The sequence below is a fragment of the Lissotriton helveticus genome, chromosome 5_1, assembly GCF_964261635.1.
Source record: "Lissotriton helveticus chromosome 5_1, aLisHel1.1, whole genome shotgun sequence".
Lineage (NCBI taxonomy): Eukaryota > Metazoa > Chordata > Amphibia > Caudata > Salamandridae > Lissotriton > Lissotriton helveticus.
The window spans coordinates 1253193892-1253216367 of record NC_136065.1 but is presented as its reverse complement, the minus strand read 5'-3'; the positions used below and the strand labels follow the sequence as shown (position 1 = coordinate 1253216367).

At 45.0% G+C, this 22476-nt stretch overlaps 1 protein-coding gene across 2 annotated transcripts in view; it reads right to left on the bottom strand.

The window, feature by feature from the left end:
• ABRAXAS2 (abraxas 2, BRISC complex subunit) overlaps nucleotides 1-22476 on the bottom strand; it is a 291880-nt gene that overhangs the window by 41200 nt on the left and 228204 nt on the right. For both annotated transcript variants that reach the window (XM_078644029.1, XM_078644030.1), the window contains exon 7: nucleotides 4890-4974. In XM_078644029.1, the coding sequence (XP_078500155.1) occupies nucleotides 4890-4974 (85 nt within the window). The remainder of the gene's footprint in view (nucleotides 1-4889; nucleotides 4975-22476) is intronic.

Below are 22476 nucleotides of genomic sequence, written 5' to 3'. Positions count from 1 at the left end.
GTTCTTTCGAACTGAGATCAGCCCGTCCAAATCTTGATGGAGAATACGATGGCATGTGCACTAGTAGGGGATTGGGCTGCTTCTCCTTTGTCAACAGACATGACGTTTGTGGTCTTGGACACACCGTCAAGGGGTGTGGTTATTAGCCAATTACCTTGCAGGATCTCAATGTCAGAAAAGTCAGAATCAGCACTATCTTGCCAATCTTGGATGGCGCTTCCTGCCGCATGTAACCCAAGCCATCAACGCCCAGTAGGATCCTCCTCAAGTGGACTTGCCCGCCTCCTCTAAAAAGGAGTACTGTCAGCAGTTCTGTGCCCTACAGTATCTGTTGAGAGGAGCTCGGACTCCGCCAGAGACCAGAAGCTTTGCAATTTCTTGCTGCAAGGATAATACTGTGGCCTGTTGCTTTTGGCTGATCGCTAGAATATGGTCCTTTTCTAAAACTCTAAGTCTACCAATCAGACCCTCTATTGCCTCTTTTTCCAATTGCCTATTCTTCCCAAAAAAACTAATAACTTCCGCCCAGACCATACCTTGAGAAGTGCTATAGCAGTTTGCATTACAAAATTGTACATTCCTATTGCCTAATGTGTTGTATAGAGGAGGCATTATAAAACAATTTTCTATCGAATGTCCACTTAGACTGAACTGGTACACCCGGCTGTATTGCACACTCCAAAATTATTGGGTACTGGTCAGAAAGCAGTTTAGTTAACTTCTTGATTTCTACAACATTACACATAGATGACGATACAAAAAAAATAGTCTAGCCCTACATATTTACTGTGGGGATATGAAAAATGTATACAGCCTGGATCTGAGGGGCGCTTCTCAACCCACACATCCACTATAGCATAGCTTGTTTTTGGAGCAGCCAGAGCTTTATATACTAATGGCTTCCTCCCATTGTATTATGACCTAAGGTCCAGCGCACGTCCAAATTAATTTCATTAATTTGGACAGATAACTAATGGTTCTGGTCAGGATGCCTGCTCAACTTCTAGGTCATTAAAGATTTTTGGGTCATCCTGATAGTACAAATTGACAATCGCCCATGTACCCCATTTATCCTCCAATACTAGAGTAGCAGACTTCATACCATTTCGAACATGAATAGCGACTCCCCTTATATTGGAGGTTAGAGTGGAGCACGCTGCCAAGGTATAACCACTAATCGTAAAAGTATCCCGCTTTTCCCATGGAATGTGTGTTTCCTGCTGAAAAATTATATTCGGTCCTTGCATTCTCAGAACGTCGGCAACCCTTGCTCGTTTAGCTCTACCATTTAGGCCCCCCCCCACAGTGATAGTACTATATTTACCTTACCCATTCCCAAAACAGACTGTCCCGCCAGATTCTCTCATGTCCCTTCTCCATCTGAATCTTCTCATCTACCATGCTACACATTTGCTCAAAATTTCCCATCCTCTCTCCATACTCATCAGTGTGATGCTCCTCCTTCCATAACATTCATTAGTTTTTATTATTTGTCCCCTCCTCCTCACCGGATGCCACCTCCTCCCTCTACCCCAGACACCCCTCCACCCCACACCCTCCGTGCCTCTCCTCCTTTCCCCCCCACTTGGGGAGGCAAAAGGACCAAAGGTCCTCAGTGATGGGAAGACGGTGAGCCCCCACACCCCCTGGCACCACCCCCACCACAACAGGCAGAAAAGAAAGAAAACACCAAGCATTCCAAAATAGATATCAACCAATCCAGATCAGTATGCAAAACCAGCATTATATATACATATCCTATCTATTCTAGATTGATTGCAGAGATTCTTTTGCTTTAACTTCGGAAGTAAAAAACTGCGTTTGGCCCTTGCAAATGACTTTTAGTTCGGCTGAGTTGAGCAAAAAAAAACCTGGGCTCTCTTAGCCTGGAGCATTGGCATCAATTGCTGCACTTGCCATCTTGTCTCTACTGTTGAATGACGGAAATTGGGCCTTACATAAAATTCAAATCCCTTTCCTGCCCTTTTCCTATCTTGTCTAGCTAAATCATAAATTGCTTCTCGGGCCAGAAAATTGATTCTTCAAACATATCAAAATAGCTCTAGGTTTGGTTGTAGAATGTCCCCTTTTTTTATGCTGATTGATGGGGAATCTGTGGGCCCTCTACATCTTCACCTTCCAGTCCCACTGCGTGAGTTCCGGGATTGCCTCCGTAAAAAGTTATACCATAAAGTTCTTGATATCCGTTCCTTCCATGCCTTCAGGGACACGCAGGACTCGTAAGTTGTTCATTCTCGCACAATTTTCAAGGTCAGTTAATTCACAGATAGTATCATCTTTTGTGCTTTTAGAGAATCCGTGAGGGTTCTTTGAGTGACGAGCTCGGCAATAGGCAAGATGTAGGCCGCACTCGCGGTCGAGTAAGCTGGCTGTCACCCCCCTGAGTAACTCTCCCCTCCTATCTTTGGTTTGGACGGAATTGGTCTACGTTTGTTATTTTTTAATCTGTCATGATATGGAGACTCTGGTTTAAGTGCGGCGAGTTGCCAGCAACTCGTCAAAGCCGGTCCCTTCTTCCTTTGGACTTGGTCAGCTTGCGCAGCACTCCCGATGCCTCCGAAGACGGTCAGAGGTGCAAAGAATCGCAGATCGCCCATAGTGACAAACTCCGCGAACGCTACTGGTGGTGGGGCCGGATCAGGAGTCTGAACTCAGAGCACGGGCGGTGGTGTGTCCCACGACCCTGGCGAGCTGATTTTGAAAGCAGGCGCTCCCTACCGTGGCAGGTAAACGGTGCCTGCAAACTTCAAAGTGCAGACAGGAAAACAAAGCAGCCTAGCGAGATGGCGGCGGATGACTGGACGCAGCAAAAGACTCCGTGATGGGGAGCCACTTGTTGCACCAGGTCACCTCTCCAATCTCACTCTATGGCAACTAGGGGAGTGTTGGAAGCAGGGTGACTGGGGATGATCGTACTGGGGATGATCGTGGGGGGGGGCTCAGTGTGTGGGGAAAACACTGACATTGATGTGGGACCACATGCTGGAGGAGGGCCAGGGGATACAATGCCAGTAATCCCCCAAAGGACCTCTATGGAGACTGAATGCCTGCAAACCACCCGTTTAGAAACGGGGGGTCCTGGATAGATCCTGTGGTGCAGATCCAGGGGGAAGGGCAAAACAGGGAGCTCGAATCCCTTGTCGTAGGGGGATCAAGTTGGAGGATGGAACAATTTGGGACCTATAAAGGAGGTGAACTCTGGGGACAAGTTTTATTCAATGTCGGACCCCTCTAATTCCTCTGGTGATGAGAGCCTGGGAATGGGCTGGGCAGGAGAAGACCTAAGTCACGGTGATGAGTGACACAAGCAGCCTACATGTGGACGACAGGAACCACGGTGGCAATTCCACAAGCGGCCCATCAACGGTTTGAAAACAGAAAGAGCAGAGAGAGACCTTCGCGATTAAGTCTAAGGAGCCAGTTGGATCATTAGTATGGGACTACTCTTTTCCCCCTAATCTGGCAGAAAGCAGAGATGTGGGTAATGGAGGGGCAGCGACCTGGATGCTGGAAAATCCGGAAGAAATCTCGCTCTATTATCTAGTATTATGGCCCATAGGGAAGAGCCTCGGATGGAGAGCCTAAGGACCCAAGGCGCATGTCGCAAGTTGCAAAACTCGATTCACAGAGTTGCGAAGTCTTGTTCGGAGTTCGCAGTAAGGATCGGGGAGGCAGAAGCCCGGATCTCAACATTAGAAGATGAGTTTGTCGCTCAAAGAACCCTCACAGATTCTCTATAAGCGCCAGGGGGGTAAATTCTAAGATGAGGAATCCATAACTAATTGTCTCTTTCATGTTGTCATTTCTCTCATTTACCCGGATAAACTGGTGTTGTGAACCAGGGCTGTTGTCCTTAGAGTGGTGAATCCTTTACACCCAAACCAGTCCATCACCCAACGAACCTTCTTTCCTCCACCCAACCTCATGAGGAGGAATTGGAGGATGAACACATGCATAGGTTGGATCCTAGTCCAGCAGTCAGCTTCTACTTAGACCACATACAAGTGGATTACAAGCTCTTTGTTGGGCACTGTGGTTCCAAGAAATGTCCAGAAGCGGACAGTGTCCAGATGAATTGTTCTCTGCATCAAGACCTGGTACACTTTGGCCAAGAAAGAACCCCCCCTCACCCCCTCCCCTTCGCAGAAGGTATCTGGGTGCATTCCACCAGATCTAAATGTTATGTTAAATCCACTTACAACGCGCACGGATACTCATGAGTGTCCAGGCGCGATGCAGTGGGGTAAAGAAGGAAGCTTAACAGGTAAAAAGGTGGGTCTTGAGTTTTTTCTTAAACACAACAAAGTTCAGAATGGACCACAAAGAAAGGGGGAGGGCGTTCCAGGCTACACTGGCCTTCACTGCAAGGGAGCTCCCGCCCATCCTCTGAATCTTGAAGCGAGGAACCCGAGCAAAACGCAAAGACCTAGATGGAAGAGCACGTCCTTGCCAGAGAGGTTCTTATTACAGAGATCTGCCAAACAGCTACATCGGAACCCTTTTGCAAAGCATTACTGCCAGGATTCTGAGATGGCCACTTCGCTAGATGGGTCTTGCAATACTTCCGCATCTAATCATACATCAACCGCCCTCTTAAGGAAGGTACTGCTTGCAAATCTAGTCTACAGGTGAGGACTTTGCAGGTAGAAGTACCCATTGGAAGAAAAAGTTGCTTAACTACAGTAGCGATCTTTCTGGTGCACACTGAAACCCACCAGAAATGCTGATCAAAACAGACTACATAACAAAGCACTCAAGCTGCCAACACTACCTGCAATCGCAGGACACATATTTACTAAAGCTTCCTGCAGACGCTGCTGCACACTAACCAATATGACACAGATGTACAAAGCAAAGCTTAGTCTTACCTGGACCTTTTCTTGTAGCGCATTGTAAACCTGAAAGATTGCCCGAATGTCCTTAATCACTCCATCTTTGTCAAAGAAGTCCATGCTAAAAAGGTTAAAAATATATTTCTAGTTACATTACAATCCCATACAAATTAGACGCCATTCACAATACATCTGATTGTACAGTATTCTCTTCTCTATTTTTCCAGAGAATAGGCATTATATGTCATATTAAATTCTTAAATATTTTACCTGTTATACTGTTAGATATTTATGATGTATAATGTAAAAACTGAGTTTCCTTTTCTGGTACTCTGGCATGCATTCTAAATCAAGGCTGTGCTACAGAAAATGTAAAATAAATGTATACTTTACTCCTGTTACTAAATGCATCAGCCAAAATGAGAACTAATCAATGAAGAGAGGATTGCGGGTGCTGTGGCATTCCTTTAAGTATTGTGATCCCTTTGTCGGAGCAGAGGTAAGCACAGGGAGGAACAACGGACTGGGACCATCTTACTGGCCGCAAAAGCATATTACCCCGACACTCATTAATATTCCCCCATTCCTTGTCTGTTAATATGCATACTAGGTATTTTTCCCATCACTTCCGAGCAGTCGCTCGGGATTGTGGGGGTGCTCTGAGGAGTAGTAAGTCAGAGACTAAAATGTTTAGCATCAGATTGGTGAGCAGCCATTTCTCAAAAGTGGGGGTAAGTGGGCGGACTGCAGGTCCTTTTTATCTCAGACTGTGTCAACCAGTGGCGTATTTGTATGTAGCGCATGTATTCCCTTCCCTGGCAGGCCATAGTCCCTCTGTAGTTGTTCAAAGGGCTGCAACCCATGTTGGTTGTAAAGATCCCCTATAAGCTTACGGTTCTTAAGCTGCTAGTCCAGGACATCACTGCCATCCCTGGGTGGCAGCAACTTGGGGTTGCCTATTACAGGAGTCATTGGGGAGGACATGGATGACTGGACCAGCAGGACAGCTGTAGAGTCCCAGGACATCAGAGTGGCCTGCATTACCAGGCAGCTATACACTCCCTATAGTCTGTGATTCTTGGGTAGCCAGAAAGTCTTCTACACAAGAATGCTGGCGACAGATCGATCCATAGAGCTCCAGTACTTCTCGGAGGTTTTGTGGTATCATTCTATCAGGTAGTGCAGTTGGGTGGTTTTATAGTTATTTTTGAGAGAACAAATCCCCAGTCCTTCCTCAGATGTTGGGACGTACTGTTGTCACCTCGGCATTCAGGCTTTCCTTCCCTTCCAAATAATCCCCTCTAGCAATTATTGCATCACAGAGAGAATTCCCCAGGGTGTAGGGGGGCATCTACATGTAATACAATATTTTCGGTAGGAGGCTCATTTTAATTGCAGCTATACCTTTTGAACTTTTGGACTTTTGAATTAAGGGCTAGTACCTGGGACTTTGAATGCTTTCCTTAAACCCAGATTACAAACTTAAAGAGTCTAATTCATTAAGTAGGGCAGGAAATGAGGTTAGCGGGTTGGTAAGTGTCAAAAAGACATCATCTGCATAGAGTGCCATCTTATGCTCTGTGAGCCAGATGTGACCTCTCCTAATGTGTGGGTTTCTACGTATTGCCTCTGCTAGGGGTTACATATAAATACCAGAGTGGAGAAAGGGGGCATCCCTGTCTAATCCCCTTCTGTATTGCGTTGGGACCAGAGGTTGTGCCACTGATGTGGTCCTATGAGGTCGTTGCCACCGAACACCCACATTTGAAATATTGGGCCACTCTACTTCAACCAATCAGGCCTAAACAAAAAATGGAAAAAAAATGAAAAAAATAAATCTGAAAACTTTTACCAGACCTGCAGGTCTAGAACCTTAAATAATCTTCTCAACCTAAATGTAATGTACTTTACCCATAAACTGGTCTCATTAGGTCATCCTCGGCAAATACTTTATTTTGAGTAACCACCTTTTTCTTCATTATCACATATGAGAGCACTTTCTAATATACGAGTTCAGCATTTCTGCTGTCCAAAACAACCTATTTGATTTATTAGACTAATTGTTTGCTCCATGCATAATGAGAATCTAGCCCACATATAGGGTACACATGACCCCGACTTGCCCCTTAGTTCCCAAATAGCATTGCCATCAGGGCTGGGGCAGAAATGTTTCCCAGTTCATCTTTAAAAACTCACTTTTAATACATATATTATTAAAGCATGAGGTGGTAGTGCACTTATTTACAGACCGCACATTTTGCATGGAAATGGGTCCCGCTAACATGCAGTTTTACTTATAAAACTATATAGAGTATAAACAATCATCCGTGGAAATTGGGTTCAACCAAACCTTTATTATTTGCACATCACCAAGTGTTCGGATTTGTTTTCATCCTATTAAAATATTTTTTTCATCACAGAGAATTACAAAACAATGGCTTTCATAACCACTTACATTTATTTTTAAATGTGTGTACAGCTCACTTTTTAACTACTTAAATGTGTTAGAATAAAACATGGCATCCTAAAGCCACTCATTTCACACTTTTTCTACACTACATTTATCAGACATTTCACTTTGCAAAACTCTCCGATGTGGAAGTCAAAGAAAGAAAAGTAATTGTAGATATAAACTGACTTTTGACCTCGTACTCCAAATACAGAATAAATGTGACAAGATAAAAACAAGATTTAAAAGCATCTTTAATTCTCTTTCACTTTGTGAGTGAACAGAACACCTGTTCGACAGCTCACTAAAAGGGGCAAGTAGGCCCAAAATATAGCTTGCTTTGATAAAATTTGAATCGCCATAGCGAGTGGGCCAGTAGATTTGTCGAGGCCTACAAACGCTTTCTCAGCATCGAATGGTAAGAGAAAGGCCGACATTTGGACAAAAGAGGTTTTGTTCATGATGTGAAATAGGTTTTGTGTTGTCATAACAGCCCTTTTCGGGGATAAACCCCACCTGATCCAGACTCACAAGGTTGGGGGCTAGTCACCGGGCCAGAATGCCTGTATAAATATTCTAAACAACGTTAAGAAGTTAGATGGGGCGATACGAGGAGTAGGGGAGGGATCCTTGGGGATAACAGCAAATAAGACGGTCTGCATTATTGGGTTGAGTGCAGCAGTGTCTGCAAAAGAGTTGTAGAATTTAGCCAGTAAGTGTGCCAGTTGTGCACTAAAGGTCTTGTAAAAAGGCTGCTACAAATGCACCTGGGCCTTTCTGTTGTAAGTAGATTATGTAGGCAGCAGGACACGTCTTCAAGTTATTAAGTTAGATTTATTAAGATACACAGCAGAGCAGTAAACCTCAAAGCTGACCAGACCAACTGCCAAGGCTGGAACCTTCACATACAAGATAGAACTCTGTCAGGTACTATGGGAGGTTGGGAAGGTAGAAACGCAAATATAGGACTACTGACACCAAGTAGCCCTATTGAAGGAAGTACAAATATACAACATATCTTCTCCCTTTACAGATAAAACAAAAATGGAAAACTAAAACACGTAGTAAGAGTTAAGGTATGGAAAAACACAAAGAAGAAAACATAACACGTAGAGGTCAGCGACCTCATGGACTTCCAGATCACAAAGGCAGAGGAACAGGATCAAGATGAGAATGATGATGAAGATCATGATGACCACCTTCTCCCCTTCGATTGACAAAACATGACGAGTCAGTCTACTCTCTACAATCCGTCATTGTGGCCAGCAAAAACGGGAATAGACAGTTTACTTTCTCCGATCAGTATTTGTCCGTTGCAGCTTCCTGCTCATTGTTGATGATAGAACAGTTCAACAAATGCCTCCAAGGCTCCAAAAGTTCTGGAGGGATGTTCCCGAAGAAAAAGTTGGAGCCAGTTCTCTTACAGTCCAAGTTGAAATTCTGGACCAGGTGTCTCGGTTCTGGTTCTTTTTCTCGGGTTATGGGCCTCTAGTTGTGGTTTGGGCCTCAAAGTTACCTTTACATTTTTATTTCTTTTGTGGACAAACTGTCTCAGTACTGTGGGCTATAAAGCCCGGTTCAAATCGCAGAACATTTATCCCGGTTCAGAGAACCACCTTGTCACAACTTTCTGTTGTGGTACTGGAACTCTTGTCCGTCACGAATCTTGGTCATGAACTCTCCCAGTCCTGGGACATCCATTGTCCTCTCCCGGTTCCTGGTACTGCCGGTCCTGGGACTAGTTTTGTCCTCTCCTGGTCGTAATTCTGGGGGCCTTTGTCCCCTTCCGGTACTGAGACATCTTTTTTCCTCTCCCGTGTCTTGGTTCTGCAGGTCCTGGAAGTTACTTTGTCGTGTCCCAGTATTAATTATAGGGGCCTTTGTCCCCCTTCCGGTCCTGGGACATTCTTCGCTTTCCCTGAATTGGAAATAGAATCCACCTCTTGTCTTCTCCCAGTTCTGATTCTGCAGGTCCTGGGACCTGCTTTGTCCTCTCCCGGTCCAGGTTCAGGGCTCACTCCCTCAGTCCTTTGTTTTCTCTAATTTGTTAGAGTTGCATTGTCCACTCCTAGTTGTGCGAGATTAGTCACTGTTCATGGACTTTTGACCTGCTTCTAGGTCATTATCGCAGTTCTGAGCTCTATGCTCTTATTTTAAGTTCTTTGCTTGGGTGCTCTGTTGGTTCTGAACATTCAGTCCTTGTTTTGGGATTTGCTTTCTTTTTTGGTTCTGCCGGTCCTGGAACTACTTCTGGGTAGGACAATTAATTGTGCAGTGTTATAGTAAAAAAAACGCAAGTAAAGTTATGGGCTGCTAGAAATCCTTCGCTTACAGAGGCTATTAATTTTGCTAAAGTAGCAGAAGAAAGTGACAGGTGCATGAAAGTTTAAAATGATATGTATTATCTTAATAAATCTATCTTAATAACCTGAAGACTAGTCTTGCTGCATACCTAATCTACTTACAACATTTTCCCAATGTATAGTTTGGAAATGAGAGTGATGACTTCTACCTTTATGGCCCCTTTTGTTGAGAAAGACCGTAGTTTCCAGAGTGCCAGCAGTAGGATCACGCCTAGGTACACCTGCATGGCTTTAGAGCGGAAGGAGTCTGAAGAGTGTTAAGTAGTATGGCCGATACGCATTTACAATATCCTCCGCAATGTATCCAGAGTCCTCAATGTGGGTGGTGATTTGGCAGCAGTATCTCAGCTGCTTTGTCCAGACCTAGTAATATACCTGCTTTTTCACTCCCAATATAATATCTATGCTTGGTGAGTTATAATACATATCCCATTGCGTCCCAATCTAGTGCTTTGAGCTGCTGTCTCTCTATTGTGAGTTCAGAAGACAGACCCACCCAATAATCACGTGAGGACTGGGTATAATCAATAACAGATTTACAATTGTCCTCAAAGGAATTGTTTAAACAAACTTCATTAATACCGTCACTAAAAGTGATCAATCATTCACCAGAAGCAAGGTAGATACAGTATTTTTTACAGTTTTTTTTGTTTCTCAGCAGTCTTTTTTGTTAGAATATTTTATCAAAATTCAGGCATGGCAACATGATACTACTACAATTGATTGATTTCAGTAGCATATAACACCTTATGCTATTTACACGGATAAAGCAAAATCCCATGTGCAAAAGAACTTTTCAGAGTAATACATTCTTTTTTGGCATAAATTATATCAATACAAGCAAACGGCGTCAGGCGTCGACGTTTCGGTCCTTCTTCGGTTAATTAATTCCATAGGACCATCATCAGGACCAGTTGCACAAAGTATATCACTAACCACCAGCCGGTGGTCGTAAAGCCTAAATGGGCAAATATCTTCCCAAAATAGATTACTTGAATCAATCCTGCGTACTATTTGGAAGAATAATATTCCAGCCGAAACACTCTATGTTATCTCAATCACTTATATTCGGGAGCATTCGCGTCACACTTCCTCATGCCTCGATGTAGTAGTATCATGTTGCCATGCCTGAATTTTGATAAAATATTCTAACAAAAAAAGACTGCTGAGAAATAAAAAAAACAGTAAAAAATACTGTATCTACCTTGCTTCTGGTGAATGATTGATCACTTTTAGTGACGGTATTAATTAATGAAGTTTGTTTAAACAATTCCTTTGAGGACAATTGTAAATCTATTGTGAGTTGGCACCAAACCTTCTGAAAAAAGGTATTCTTATGTTGGGTCTCAAGTGCGCTCACTCACCGTCTCTTCAAGCTCCCTATGCTTTTCCTTCCTGTCTGCGTTGATTAGCTGCAATGGCTATAAGTTCCCCCTGTAAGACTGCCTTAAGGGCGTCCCAAAGCGTAGCAATTTAAAAGACCGACCCCTCATTCTCTGCCATATAGGAAGGTATGGCTGTGCATAGTGTCATTTCTGGCCACCTCAGAAGGTTATCATTTAGTCGCCAATGTCGATGTTGGGGGCAGGAAGGTCGTCTTCTAGGTCCCGTAGGGTGCGCCACACTCGAGCATGCTACGACAGGGAGATTACCCCCATGTCAAACTGCTGCACCTGGTGGATTACCTGTGCCATACCCAGGTAATAGTTAAATCTGGCATACGTCTGATGTGACGCTGAGATTCACATGTAGTCTCAACTGTTAGGGTGATGGGCTCACCAGATATCCACCAGCTCAAGGTCCTTGAACCATGTGTGAGTCTCTGCTGAGAAGGCTTGTTTTTGCCCTGCTTGATGTGCTGATCAGTCAAGATCTGTATCCATCACTGTGTTCAAATCCCTGCCTATAAGTATCACCGTGTGTGGGATGCACAGAATCTGAGATATTGCTTTACGGAAAAGCCTTCTTCTGCTTCGTTGGGAAAGTATATGTTACAGTGTGTGATTGTGTTATGCATACTGCCAGCGGTCTATCCGGAACCTCCGCTACAGTGGTGAGTATTTTCCCTGGGAATTTTTAGGCTAGTAATATGGCCAGACTTCCTCTCTTACCTGGGCCAAAGTACAAGACCTAGTGGGTGAACCAGCATGAAAAAAACAGTTCCAGTTCCTTTTAAGAACGTACGTTTCTTACAAAATAACCATATGTTGCATCTGGAATCTTTAAGCATGTTCAGCACAGTGCCAAGTTTCGCTGGGGACTTAAGGCCTCTAGTATTCAGGCTAAGGATGTGCAGTGGTGGGAGTAGACGAGGCAGCTAAGCAGGTCTGTTGTGGAATACAAGTGCCATTGCAGGGCTTAAGGGCAGCACTGTCCCGGGCGCATATTGCTTTGAAGTAATGACTATGTGGTGGTGGTATCCCAAGAGTTCCCCAATAACATAACAATTGAAATGGACAAATACTCACTAGCCCACCTCCTCCCCCACCCCCCAACTGGAGTAGTCCATACTAATTGTGGGTCCAAAACATACCCACAGGGTCTGTGGCTCATCTTACCAGTCATTAATGTGCACCCAGTGCTCCTCCGGCCCAGCCTCCTGTAAGCTGTAAAAGTGCATGTTCACTGCCCTATACCCTTCTGTGGCAGCAGCAAATACCAGGTGGATAATCCTGTGTTCACTGTCCAGTTTCCAAATCAATCTGTAGCTCGTTCACAATCACAGGTCGTTCTCTTGCAGCTCATTATCCAAAGGTTTCACTATTGATTTCCACCATGACACTCTACTCAATTTACTGGTAGGCTGTGATAGGTGTCCAATCTCAAATTGGCTGTCTGATGAAAGTGCTAGGTTCGTAGGTTCCAGAAGGTGGTTGATTTCCACAGCTTCTGCTAAGGAGCAGATCGCTTGGGCCTCTCCGTACCAGGTAAAGAGCATTCGGAACGGGTGCGCCAAAAGGTACTCCACTGACTTGACTTGAAGAAAGTTGGTGACAGGCTTTAGTTGCTGCAGACATCGTTAAGTGCACAGTGTCAGAACTTGGTAGAGTACCACAGCAACCTCAAATTGAATGGCATTCATCTGCTGAGCAGCATCAACTATGGCTTCCTTCTGACTGTAGTAGTGCAGACCGGTCAGAATATCCAGTGGGGCACCACCTGGGTTCGTGACTCTACAGGTTTTGTCCAGATGTATATCTGTTATCGTCAGTTCAGGTAGGATCTGGTGAAACAGGCACTTCACATATGTGTCAAAGTCCCCTTACTCAGCCCCTGAGGGATGCCACAGACGCAAATATTTGATTTGCAAGACCTATATTCCAGGTCTTCAATGTGTGCCTTCAAAGTGAGATTTTGATCTTGCAGATCGACCAGTTCATGTCTGTAAGCATCTAGTTCCTGCTCTTTCATGTCACTGGTGTCCCCTGGAGTGGAGATCCTTTGCCCCAGGTCCCCCAGTCTGTGTTGCATTTTTTTTATGTCTTTCGAGACTTTCACATGGAAGAGTGTTATATACTGACAAAGCATATTGAAGAGACCCTCCATAAAGGCCCTAGTTAATGGGGATTCCAACCTTGTCGGTGAGACTGTGATGTGAGGGCTCTCTGCTCTCATACCTACCGAGACTCCGCTCAAGGTAAGCTTTAGTTTTCTTTGAGGGGTCTTTAGTGAGAAGGTCTCTCAGGGACGAGCAGGTCTATCAGGGTGGATTCCTTATGCGATTTGTGGGCCGCCATAACTGCAGAAGGTCAGGCCTGGAGGGATTGCTATGGGCAGCCCTTCAAGTGTTGGAGCCCTGTCTCACCTTCAATGTATTAAACCCTGAGGGGGGCAATCACCACTGCAATGGCCTGTGGGCAGTGCTAATATGGTGTAGGGTTGGCCGTTCGTTGCGTGCAGATATCTGGGTTTTCACTGGGCTCTCCTGTGTGGCTCACTAAGCAGAAGAGGGGGGTCCTAGTTTTCGCACCATACCCAGGTCTTCCAATAGCTGGTGGTGAGTCTCCCTCAACAAAAATTGGGTGCGAGCCAGGTGCATGTCTTGGCAGGGTACAGTTCCCTTATCCCCAGAGTCCAGTTCCTCTGAAAGCGGATTATCTGCTGAGGTGTTCTCTGAGCACTCAGGTTGCATTGTCCTGACCCGCTGTGCTGAGATGGCGTTCGAGGCCAAGGGACCCTTATGGCCCCATCGCAGTGTGGTGTACCCAGTGCCATAGGTCGGCTAAGAATTAGTCCAGGCAGTGGGCTTCTGGGTCTGTTTGTTGGTGAATCCTCTGGTATCAGTAAAATTGTCCTGATACTTGAGGAGTTGTCTTGCCTCATTCAGCAGAAGTGGGACTTGAAACATGGTGATTTGATTTATAAATTTATAAAGCGTATGATTGCCCATGGGCGTCTTGGCGCTGGGTAGATTCAGAGAGACTCGGGATCCGACAGACCGGAGATCTAGATGGCAGTGAAAAGCCATGTTTTCACTTCTTTCCTGAAGGAGAGCAGTGATGGACTATTTTTGATAGAAATTGAGAGAAGTTTCCAGTTCTTAGCTGTATGCAACAGGAAGCTTCTTCCTCCCCACCAGGTCATTCTGTGTTTTGGGACCTGAATCAATTTGACTTGGCTAGATCTAAATCCTGGAAGGCTCATACAGTTTGAGATGAGTTTTTAGAAACTGAGAGCCACATCCATGAATAGCCTTAAAGGCCAGGCAGCCAGATTTAAACTTCACTCTTTTGTCAATTGGGAGCTAGTGGAGGGAAGTTAGTCTGTGTGCACTTGGCTCATACTTAGGGACGTCCAGCACCAGCCTTGCTGCTGCATTTTGCAGGCGCTAAAGTTTTGCTAGGTATTGGGCCTGTCCTCCAGCGTACAGACCGTTCCCATAATCTAGTCTTGATAAGGCCAAAGCTGTTACCACCGTTTTCCGGGAATAAATGGCAGGAGTTTCCTTTTCATTTTCAATATGTACCAAACTGAGGATGCCATTTTGTTTGACTGGGCATCAAATGATAGTTTGTTGTCCAGTGTCATACCTAGGTCTTTCAATTTGTTTAATGGAGATGGGCAATTGCCCAGACTGTCTGGCCACCACTCCGGGGACCAGATGTCTGGTTCTGACCCAAGTAACATTACTTCGCTTTTGTCTCCATTTAGTTTTAGGCAGTTACTCTGCATCCATTGATTGACTTGCGTCATGCAGTATTTAAATTTACCAGCCGTCTCTTTAGCATCCTTAGCAATGGACACCACTATTTGGCTGTCGTCGGCATAAGAAACCGGAAGGAAACCACAGTTCCTCATAATTGCCGCTAGAGGTGCTACACACAAGTTGAAAAGGGTGGGGCTTAAAGAAGGTTGAGTTGAATGGTTTGGATTTTGCCTTCCCCAGCTCAAATGGTGATGTGTTCGCCTCTGCTGTGTCAATCCTTAACGGACTACAAACGCTGCAGATTGTAAACAGCTTTATACTAAGGGGGGTGAGGGGTGTGGTAGTGGCGGTGGGGCCTTATCCTTGGAAGCAAGACTAATCTAGGTTGATGATTCACTGTGAATAATCTCAGTAATTTTTAAGTACTATGTTGAATATATACCTGTGAATCAATAGTACCAATGGGCATTGCAGGAGCATGGCATCTTACAGTATTGTATAACGACACATCCTTGTCACAAGAGTTTAAAATGCAGATATCTGTAGACAGCGATGGCCTTCGCTTTTCATTGTTTAGGATGCAACACACTGTGACCTAGACACAAGGTCATGTTGCAGCAGCCATTTTCGGGAAGGACTATGCCACTGCACTTCTCTGATAAGTGACTATAAAGAAATCTGATAAACCCATATTGAAAAACGTCATTTGGTGATGCAAATCGACACACTAAAGGTGAAAACCTTGCATGGAGGGCAGATGAGCTTATAACAGCCAAGTATGCCAGAATTAAGGTGTAATTTAACGAACAAAGGGATAAAAAATCTGGGGGAAAGTAAAAGTCCATGTCATACCATCATTCCCTTTCCATACTGAATGTGGCATGAGGCAGGACTGACCTCTCTCCACATTACTATTTGTTTTGGCACTAAAAGCCCAGCCAATTTTGATTCGAAGAGATAGGTTAGTACAGGGATTCCACTAGGAAAGACAATCTCAATTTATGTGAAATGACATACTGCTCTTACTTAATCATACCAGACAGACAGGGGAATGCCTAATACACATTTTAGATGTATAGGACAAGGCCTATGGACTAAGCGATCTGGGACAAATCAATCATCTTTCCAATAAAAAAAGGTGAGCACCAGTGGAGGGATGGGCTTAGTTTCTGAAGCTCTCCACAGAGCTTCATCTTGGCACTGGTATAGCCTCAGACTCATTAACATAAAGGGTCTCAACATGCCCCAATGATTATAAAACAACGTAAGAATTTCAAAAAGTAAAATGCTTTTCCGAATAAAACTTTTCACCAGGTTGCATTATTCAAGATGGTCAAAAAATAATAGAATACAGGATTATCCCCTAAAAACAAATTAGAGACCTGTCCAGGAGATTCACTGTAGAGGGGGTTGGGGCGAGTCCAGAGAAACTGCCAGAATCTCTTGGGACACATGTATCCAGAAAGTGTATAATGGTAGGCTTGGCATAGCTGATATCGGTCTATACTACTGGGCATCTTAGCTCCCCGTGATAAATGACTGCATGCTCGGGGACAAAGAGGACCTGTCAATTTGAAGCGAGTTATCACTGCTGACTAGCACAACACTGTGGTCCTGTCTGAGCACTAAACTCATTGACTATTCAGAACCCACAAAAAAGGCCCTTAGCGGCTGTAACAGAGCAATTAGATGAATTAGAGTGTACAATGTGATGACACACAAATCTCCTCTATGGCTTGGTAAAAGACTCAAACAAGTGTCAATGTTAGAAGCATTTAAACAATGGTATCTTATTAGCATCTCTAAGGAAGGTGACATTTGGGCAACTGACATGTTAAATCCCTTGAAACACTTAGACTAATTCACTCTTCATCACTCTCAATTTTGGAGATACCTGTAATTATCACACGCTTCCTTCCATAATAAGACTAATAGACCCCTCTAGAGGCTTAGGCGAATTGGCCAGGCTGGCACCATAAGAGCAGGCATTTTGGCTCAGCTACGTTTCATTCAGATGGAATAATGATACAGCGATCCCTATTTTCCCACCAGGGTAGTCCTGATTGGATTAATAATATCCCCCACCTGCTCCGGGTGTGAAGACAACAATGCAGTCTGGTTTCAAGGAAACTGGATGTGCCTCCAAAATTCCAAGTTATGGTACAGAGAAGATACAACTGTATTCAAGTTGTGGGAATTCAATATAAAAGTTATGCATTTTTGAGGTGATGGATGGATGATTGGTACAGCTCAAGACGAACACACCCCGTTGGGAACAGACTTTTTACTCACAAAAGAAGACATGGCACAGAGAGAGAATGCTGCACACATCCCAGCTATGATTGAATGGACGAGAAGTATGGATCAATATACAGAGTATGAGAAGGTTCCATGCAATGGGCTGCCCTCAACAAATGTGACAAGATCTGGGACACCTGGTGGAGATACTCCGGATTGTCTGATGATACTCTGAACTATATTTATATTTCAAAAAGTAATAATTTTGGCGATAGTAAAACTTGACTTTGGCTCCATATGTAGGAGACTGCATATGTACGTCACAGACAGGTTTTCACTTGGAGTTCCTCATTTCGGTAGACACACCTTGGGGGTGTGTCCAAACCTCAGACCGAGGAAAGAAAGATTGTGCCATGTTGGATTTTGGTAGACAGCAGGGCACTGTATGATTGTTTAGGGCCCAATCCCCAGGAATGATATGAAAGTGAGTAGAGTTGCACCTGGGAACGTCTACCTCATTGGTTAGGAAATCACTCCCACCAACAAGCTAGTGCCAGGCATAAAACCTAAACTGAAGGATCTGCAACCCTGGCTCACGTCTGACCTTTCTTCTTGGTGTACTTCTGTGCATAGTTTTGAAAATGCAGGTCTTAAAACACTGGTCGGCTGATCACTTGTCTCAATGTCTGCTCACAGCAGTTAACACTTCATTTGAAAGCTGCTAAATAATTCTCCTTTCACAAACTCAGAGCAAGCCCATGATTTTCTTCTGCTTATTTTGCTCAGGTTTTTGCTGCTTGTTTACTTCTAAGATTAACAGCGTCTGTTTATCTCTTTCTTCTCCTTCAACTTCTCTGATTTAGTCTGTTTCTATTGCGGTTTCCATCTCCAACATGCGCTTCTGATCATGCCCTACATTGTCTTAATTCTTTCTTTCCTGTCTGGGAGCCCAAAGTTTTACCCATTCTTCAGGTGGCTCAACCTACAGTCTCTCCGGAGGATCATCTTCTGTCTGTAAGGAGTGCACCTATATAATTTCTTTTGACTGTTTACATACTCTCCTTAGTCAATCTATGGAACATTTCCTTCAACTATCGAGTCAGCACTCATACTTCCTCTCTTAATGAAACTTTCTCTTGATCCCAAGTATTTATCTAATTTCATGCCAATTAATTCCTCTCATTTCTCTCAAGGATGTGAAACATTCTGCTGTTTCATAAATTTTAGCTTTTCTCTGTAAACACAATCTATCTAGTTTTCATCCTGGTCGCTCAACCAAAATGCCTTTGCTTTCTGTCTCTTGCTTCTTCGTTTAAAACATAGTAAACAGGCATCTAACTGCACCATTCTTCACCTTTCTGCTACTTTTGTCACAGAGAAGCACCATACCTACTTATTTTCTTTCCTCTGTGCTCTAGGCATTGGTGTGCTGTGATTTCCTGCTTCTTTTCTGGCGATTCTTTTTCAGTTACCTGGTAAATCTCTGACTGTGCATTGCACCCATTTAATTTTGTGATTCCTCAAGAATCAGTCCTCAGACTGCCTCTCTTCAATTTATACACTATTGAACAAGTTGCTTACCTTCACTAAAGCCTTATGTGGTAGAGACTATTTAGTCCCATATTTTTCACCTTAGAATATTCCCCAGGCATTAGACTGGAAACAGAAGTTTTCGAGTAGTCCTCTTTCATGCCGGTAGGTGGCATTAGGCTACTGGTCGGGTAGTGCCATCCGTACCTGCAGTGAGATGCACTGTGCCGGTTTCTGATCGCGAGGCAAGATGGCAGCCGCTCAGTAGTGGCTAAAGAGGAGCTGCGGTGGGGCTGCCGACCGAAGGAGCGAAAACGGACATGTAGCGGCAACAAAAAAAAACGCCGACTTGCTGCTCACCTCACTTTTGCAGGATCTGGAGGCAGAGAAACAGTCGGGGACCCCTTGGGGGCATGCTAGCAGCGTTGTCCTGCCGCGGATCGGCAGCTTGTGTATTGCAGGGGCTGGTGGCTGCACTGACGGCTCTCTCTCCCTGCTCGAAACGCCGCGGCTTCCAGGGAGGGCGGAGTCAGCTACGGAGGCCGCTGTTGCGGGAAAGCCAGGCGAGGAGACTAGAACGCCCGAAGTGGAAGCCGTTTGGGAGCTTGTGCAGGCGGCAGAGGGGAGGCGGAGCGCCCAGCCTGATAATGGCCCCAAAAATAAACCAAAACTCTAAAGCGGCACCAAAGAAGAAAAATCTCCGTGAGGATGGCGCCGTAAAGACGACAGGAGTGCAGATGCCGGAGAACCCCAAGGAGAAGCAACAACCTATGACCCGGACCCGGCAGGCCACAGTCTCAATTGCTGAGATGCTCACAAAAGCCGGTAAGGGGAAGGTGGTAGAGGCAGAGGCAGCCGGGGGTACGCCTGAATTGGCAGAACGGACTTTGGCTGAGACTGAGGTACTTCAGGTACCCCAGGTTGTGTGCAGCGAGACTGCCAATTTGGAAAATGCTGCAAAAAAATGCAGCTAATAATGCTAATTTGGAAACTGATGTTACCCATATCGAAGTCGAGGCGTCAACGCAGGGCAAAGTGGGGGTGCTCGAGGGGCCAGAGAAAGGAGGGGGGCTCGGTGCCCTAACTGAAGTTCAAGCAGTGACTCTAGGGGTAACATCTGACCCCCTAAATCAGGCGCAGGCACAAGCTCAGAGCCACATAGACGGTATTGAGGCTGGTGGAAAGGAGCCTGTGCAGTTGAGTCTGGGTGAGTCCACCGAGGTCGTGGGAGCCGGTGCAGGGGATGCGGCTCAAAGCGAAGCCTTCTTCTCAGCCTCTGATGGCCTGGAATGGTCTGAGGAGGAGGGGGATGGCGACTGCAGCTCCCTGGAGGACTGAGAGTGAGCCTGAGACGGATCATCCTGCAACCGCATTGAAAACATCAGCAGTTGTAGTGAAGGACCCGAGAGACCCTGGATGTGAGCTGAGCTGGGATCACTCTGCCTCTCTGTCTGTACAGGACAGCCCGGGCATTGAGAGAGCACACATGTCATTATTAGAAACAATCAATCAGGAGATCATAGCCCATAGAGAAGAGACACGCCAAGAGAATCGCAAATCACAAGCAGCTAGGAGGAAAATGAAGGGCGTGGTTAGGAAGCTGTCTAAGGCCTCCATTAACACCGGGGACAGAGTATCAAATTTGGAGGACAGGATTGTCTCAACTGAAGCGGAGGTGGGGGTGGCTGTGGCCAAGGTCAATGCACAAAGCTCTCGGGTTGTAGACATCCAATGGAAGCTTGAGGAGATGGAGAACAGGCTACGTAGAAACAACCTGAGAGTTCTGGGAATCCCGGAGGGGTCAGAAGGGTGCGACATTAGGTCATTTATGATTAAACTCTTCGAACAGGCCTTACCCGAATTAAAGAGCTGGAATTGGTCTAACGAGCTGCAGAGAGTCCATCGTACCCCCTTCAAGGTCAGAAAGAGTATGAAAGAAGGGGACAAACCCAAGGCGATTTTGATCTTTCTAGAAAATTTTATTCTGCGACAGGCTATTTTTGATTTAGCAAGACCTAATGCTAAACGAGTTTGTGAGGGGTTTTCATTCTTCGTGCAGCCAGATTTATGCCACACGACGGTAGAAAGACGCTGGCGCTTAAGAAGCATGATTAAACCCTTTCAGGACAAAAAGATGCAGGCATTCCTAATAAATCCTGCGCAGCTGAAGATTATTAATGAAGGGAGGACATTGTTTTTCTCATCCGAGATCAAAGCAAAGGATTATTTGGACTCCATAGGAAGCTAAAATGACTAAAATGACTAATGTCTTTTAGGACGAATGCCGTACTAATAAGCGATGGAATGGGTTGCTGGCTTATGGTTGTTGCTGAATTTAGCGTTTGCCTTTTTGTAGATTTATAATTTTTCGAGCTCCAAATGTTTGCTAATTTTTCGGTGTAATGAAGTGGTAGCTCTCACCGCATGCACCGTGGTCCATCACACGCTCAGACCGGATCTGAGCGCCTCACAGAGTAGCGTGGTTGGTGGGTGGCAGGGCAGGGGTAGGGGCCGGGTTGGGTGGTTGTGTGGGGGGAGGGATGGCAGGGAGGAGGTGGGAGCTGGGGTGGAAAAAGAGGAAAGGAGGGAAGAGTGCAATATCAAAAGAGGACAAAAAGAGCAAATGAATGTAAGAGAAATATTTGATCAGTTTCTTGATGTAGGAGATTATGTTCAATTAGATATCGAACATTAGAATTTGTACAATGAATGTGGGAGGTCTAAATGATTGGAAGAAAAGGCAAAGATTAGAATATGTGGTGAAGCATAACAGAATAGACGTTCTCTGTCTCCAGAAAACCCATCTCCCCTGGGCTAAGAGAAATCTATTATTTTTAAAAGGATTTGACCTGGTGGCATGCTCCACTCAATCCTCAACTGTTAGGGGAGTGGCCATATTAGCAAGAACCGCCCTGGGTAAGGCCAGGAAAGTGAGAACGGACAGCAACGGTAGATGGGTAATCGCCGAAATGGATCTTGGCTTTACCATTTGTGTTATCTACGGCTCGAATGATGATGAGCCCAAAATCTTTGATTATTTAGAGGTAGAGCTGGCTAGCTGGCCTACCCCCTTAGTTGTAACAGGAGATTTGAATATTTCTTCAGATTGGGGTGATGGAATATTCTACATAGGACGGAAACCCAGAGTTTTTAGATCAGTCCAGGCTCTTATCAGCTCGCATGGGCTTTAGGACGTTTGGCGAACTAAAATACCCCAGAATCCTGGCTACACATATTTTTCAAACCCAGCTCAGAAGCATTCAAAACTAGATTACCTCTTCATCTCCTCTTCAGAAATAGAGAAGGTAGAGATCATTAAACTCCCAAGAGCGATCTCAGATCACAATTGCTCATATATGATCTGGGAAGAGTGGAGAGATCAAAATCTTCCCGGACATTTGAAAGGAGATTGTTGGCAGATGATAGGTTTGTAGATCATTTGAATAAATGGGCGGGAGAATACTTTGCAGCAAATAGGTATAGTACATCACGGAACGGGGTCTGGGAGGCTTTCAAAACCGCTTTACGGGGAGAGACGATTAGTTGGTCATCCAGACTTAGAAGGGAGGATAGGGCGGAGGTAGATAAACTTATGGGCAAGCTCTCTACCGTGGAAGAACAGCATATCAGTGATATTGCCTCCGGTGGAGATGGTAAGGAAAGCCACGATGTTTTGGTTGCTGTTAAAGCGGCCCTGCAGAAGGAAGTAACACATAGGGCAATGGGGGATTTTCAAGCCTCCAGGGCAAAAAGATATTAAACAGGAGAGCAAGCCGGTAGAGCCCTTGCCCTACGGCTAAGGCAGGAAAAATCTAAAAATCATATCGCCTGTATTGAGGAAGAGGGAAATACTTATACGGAATTTAAGGAGGTTGTGAGGGTCTTTGAGAATTTTTA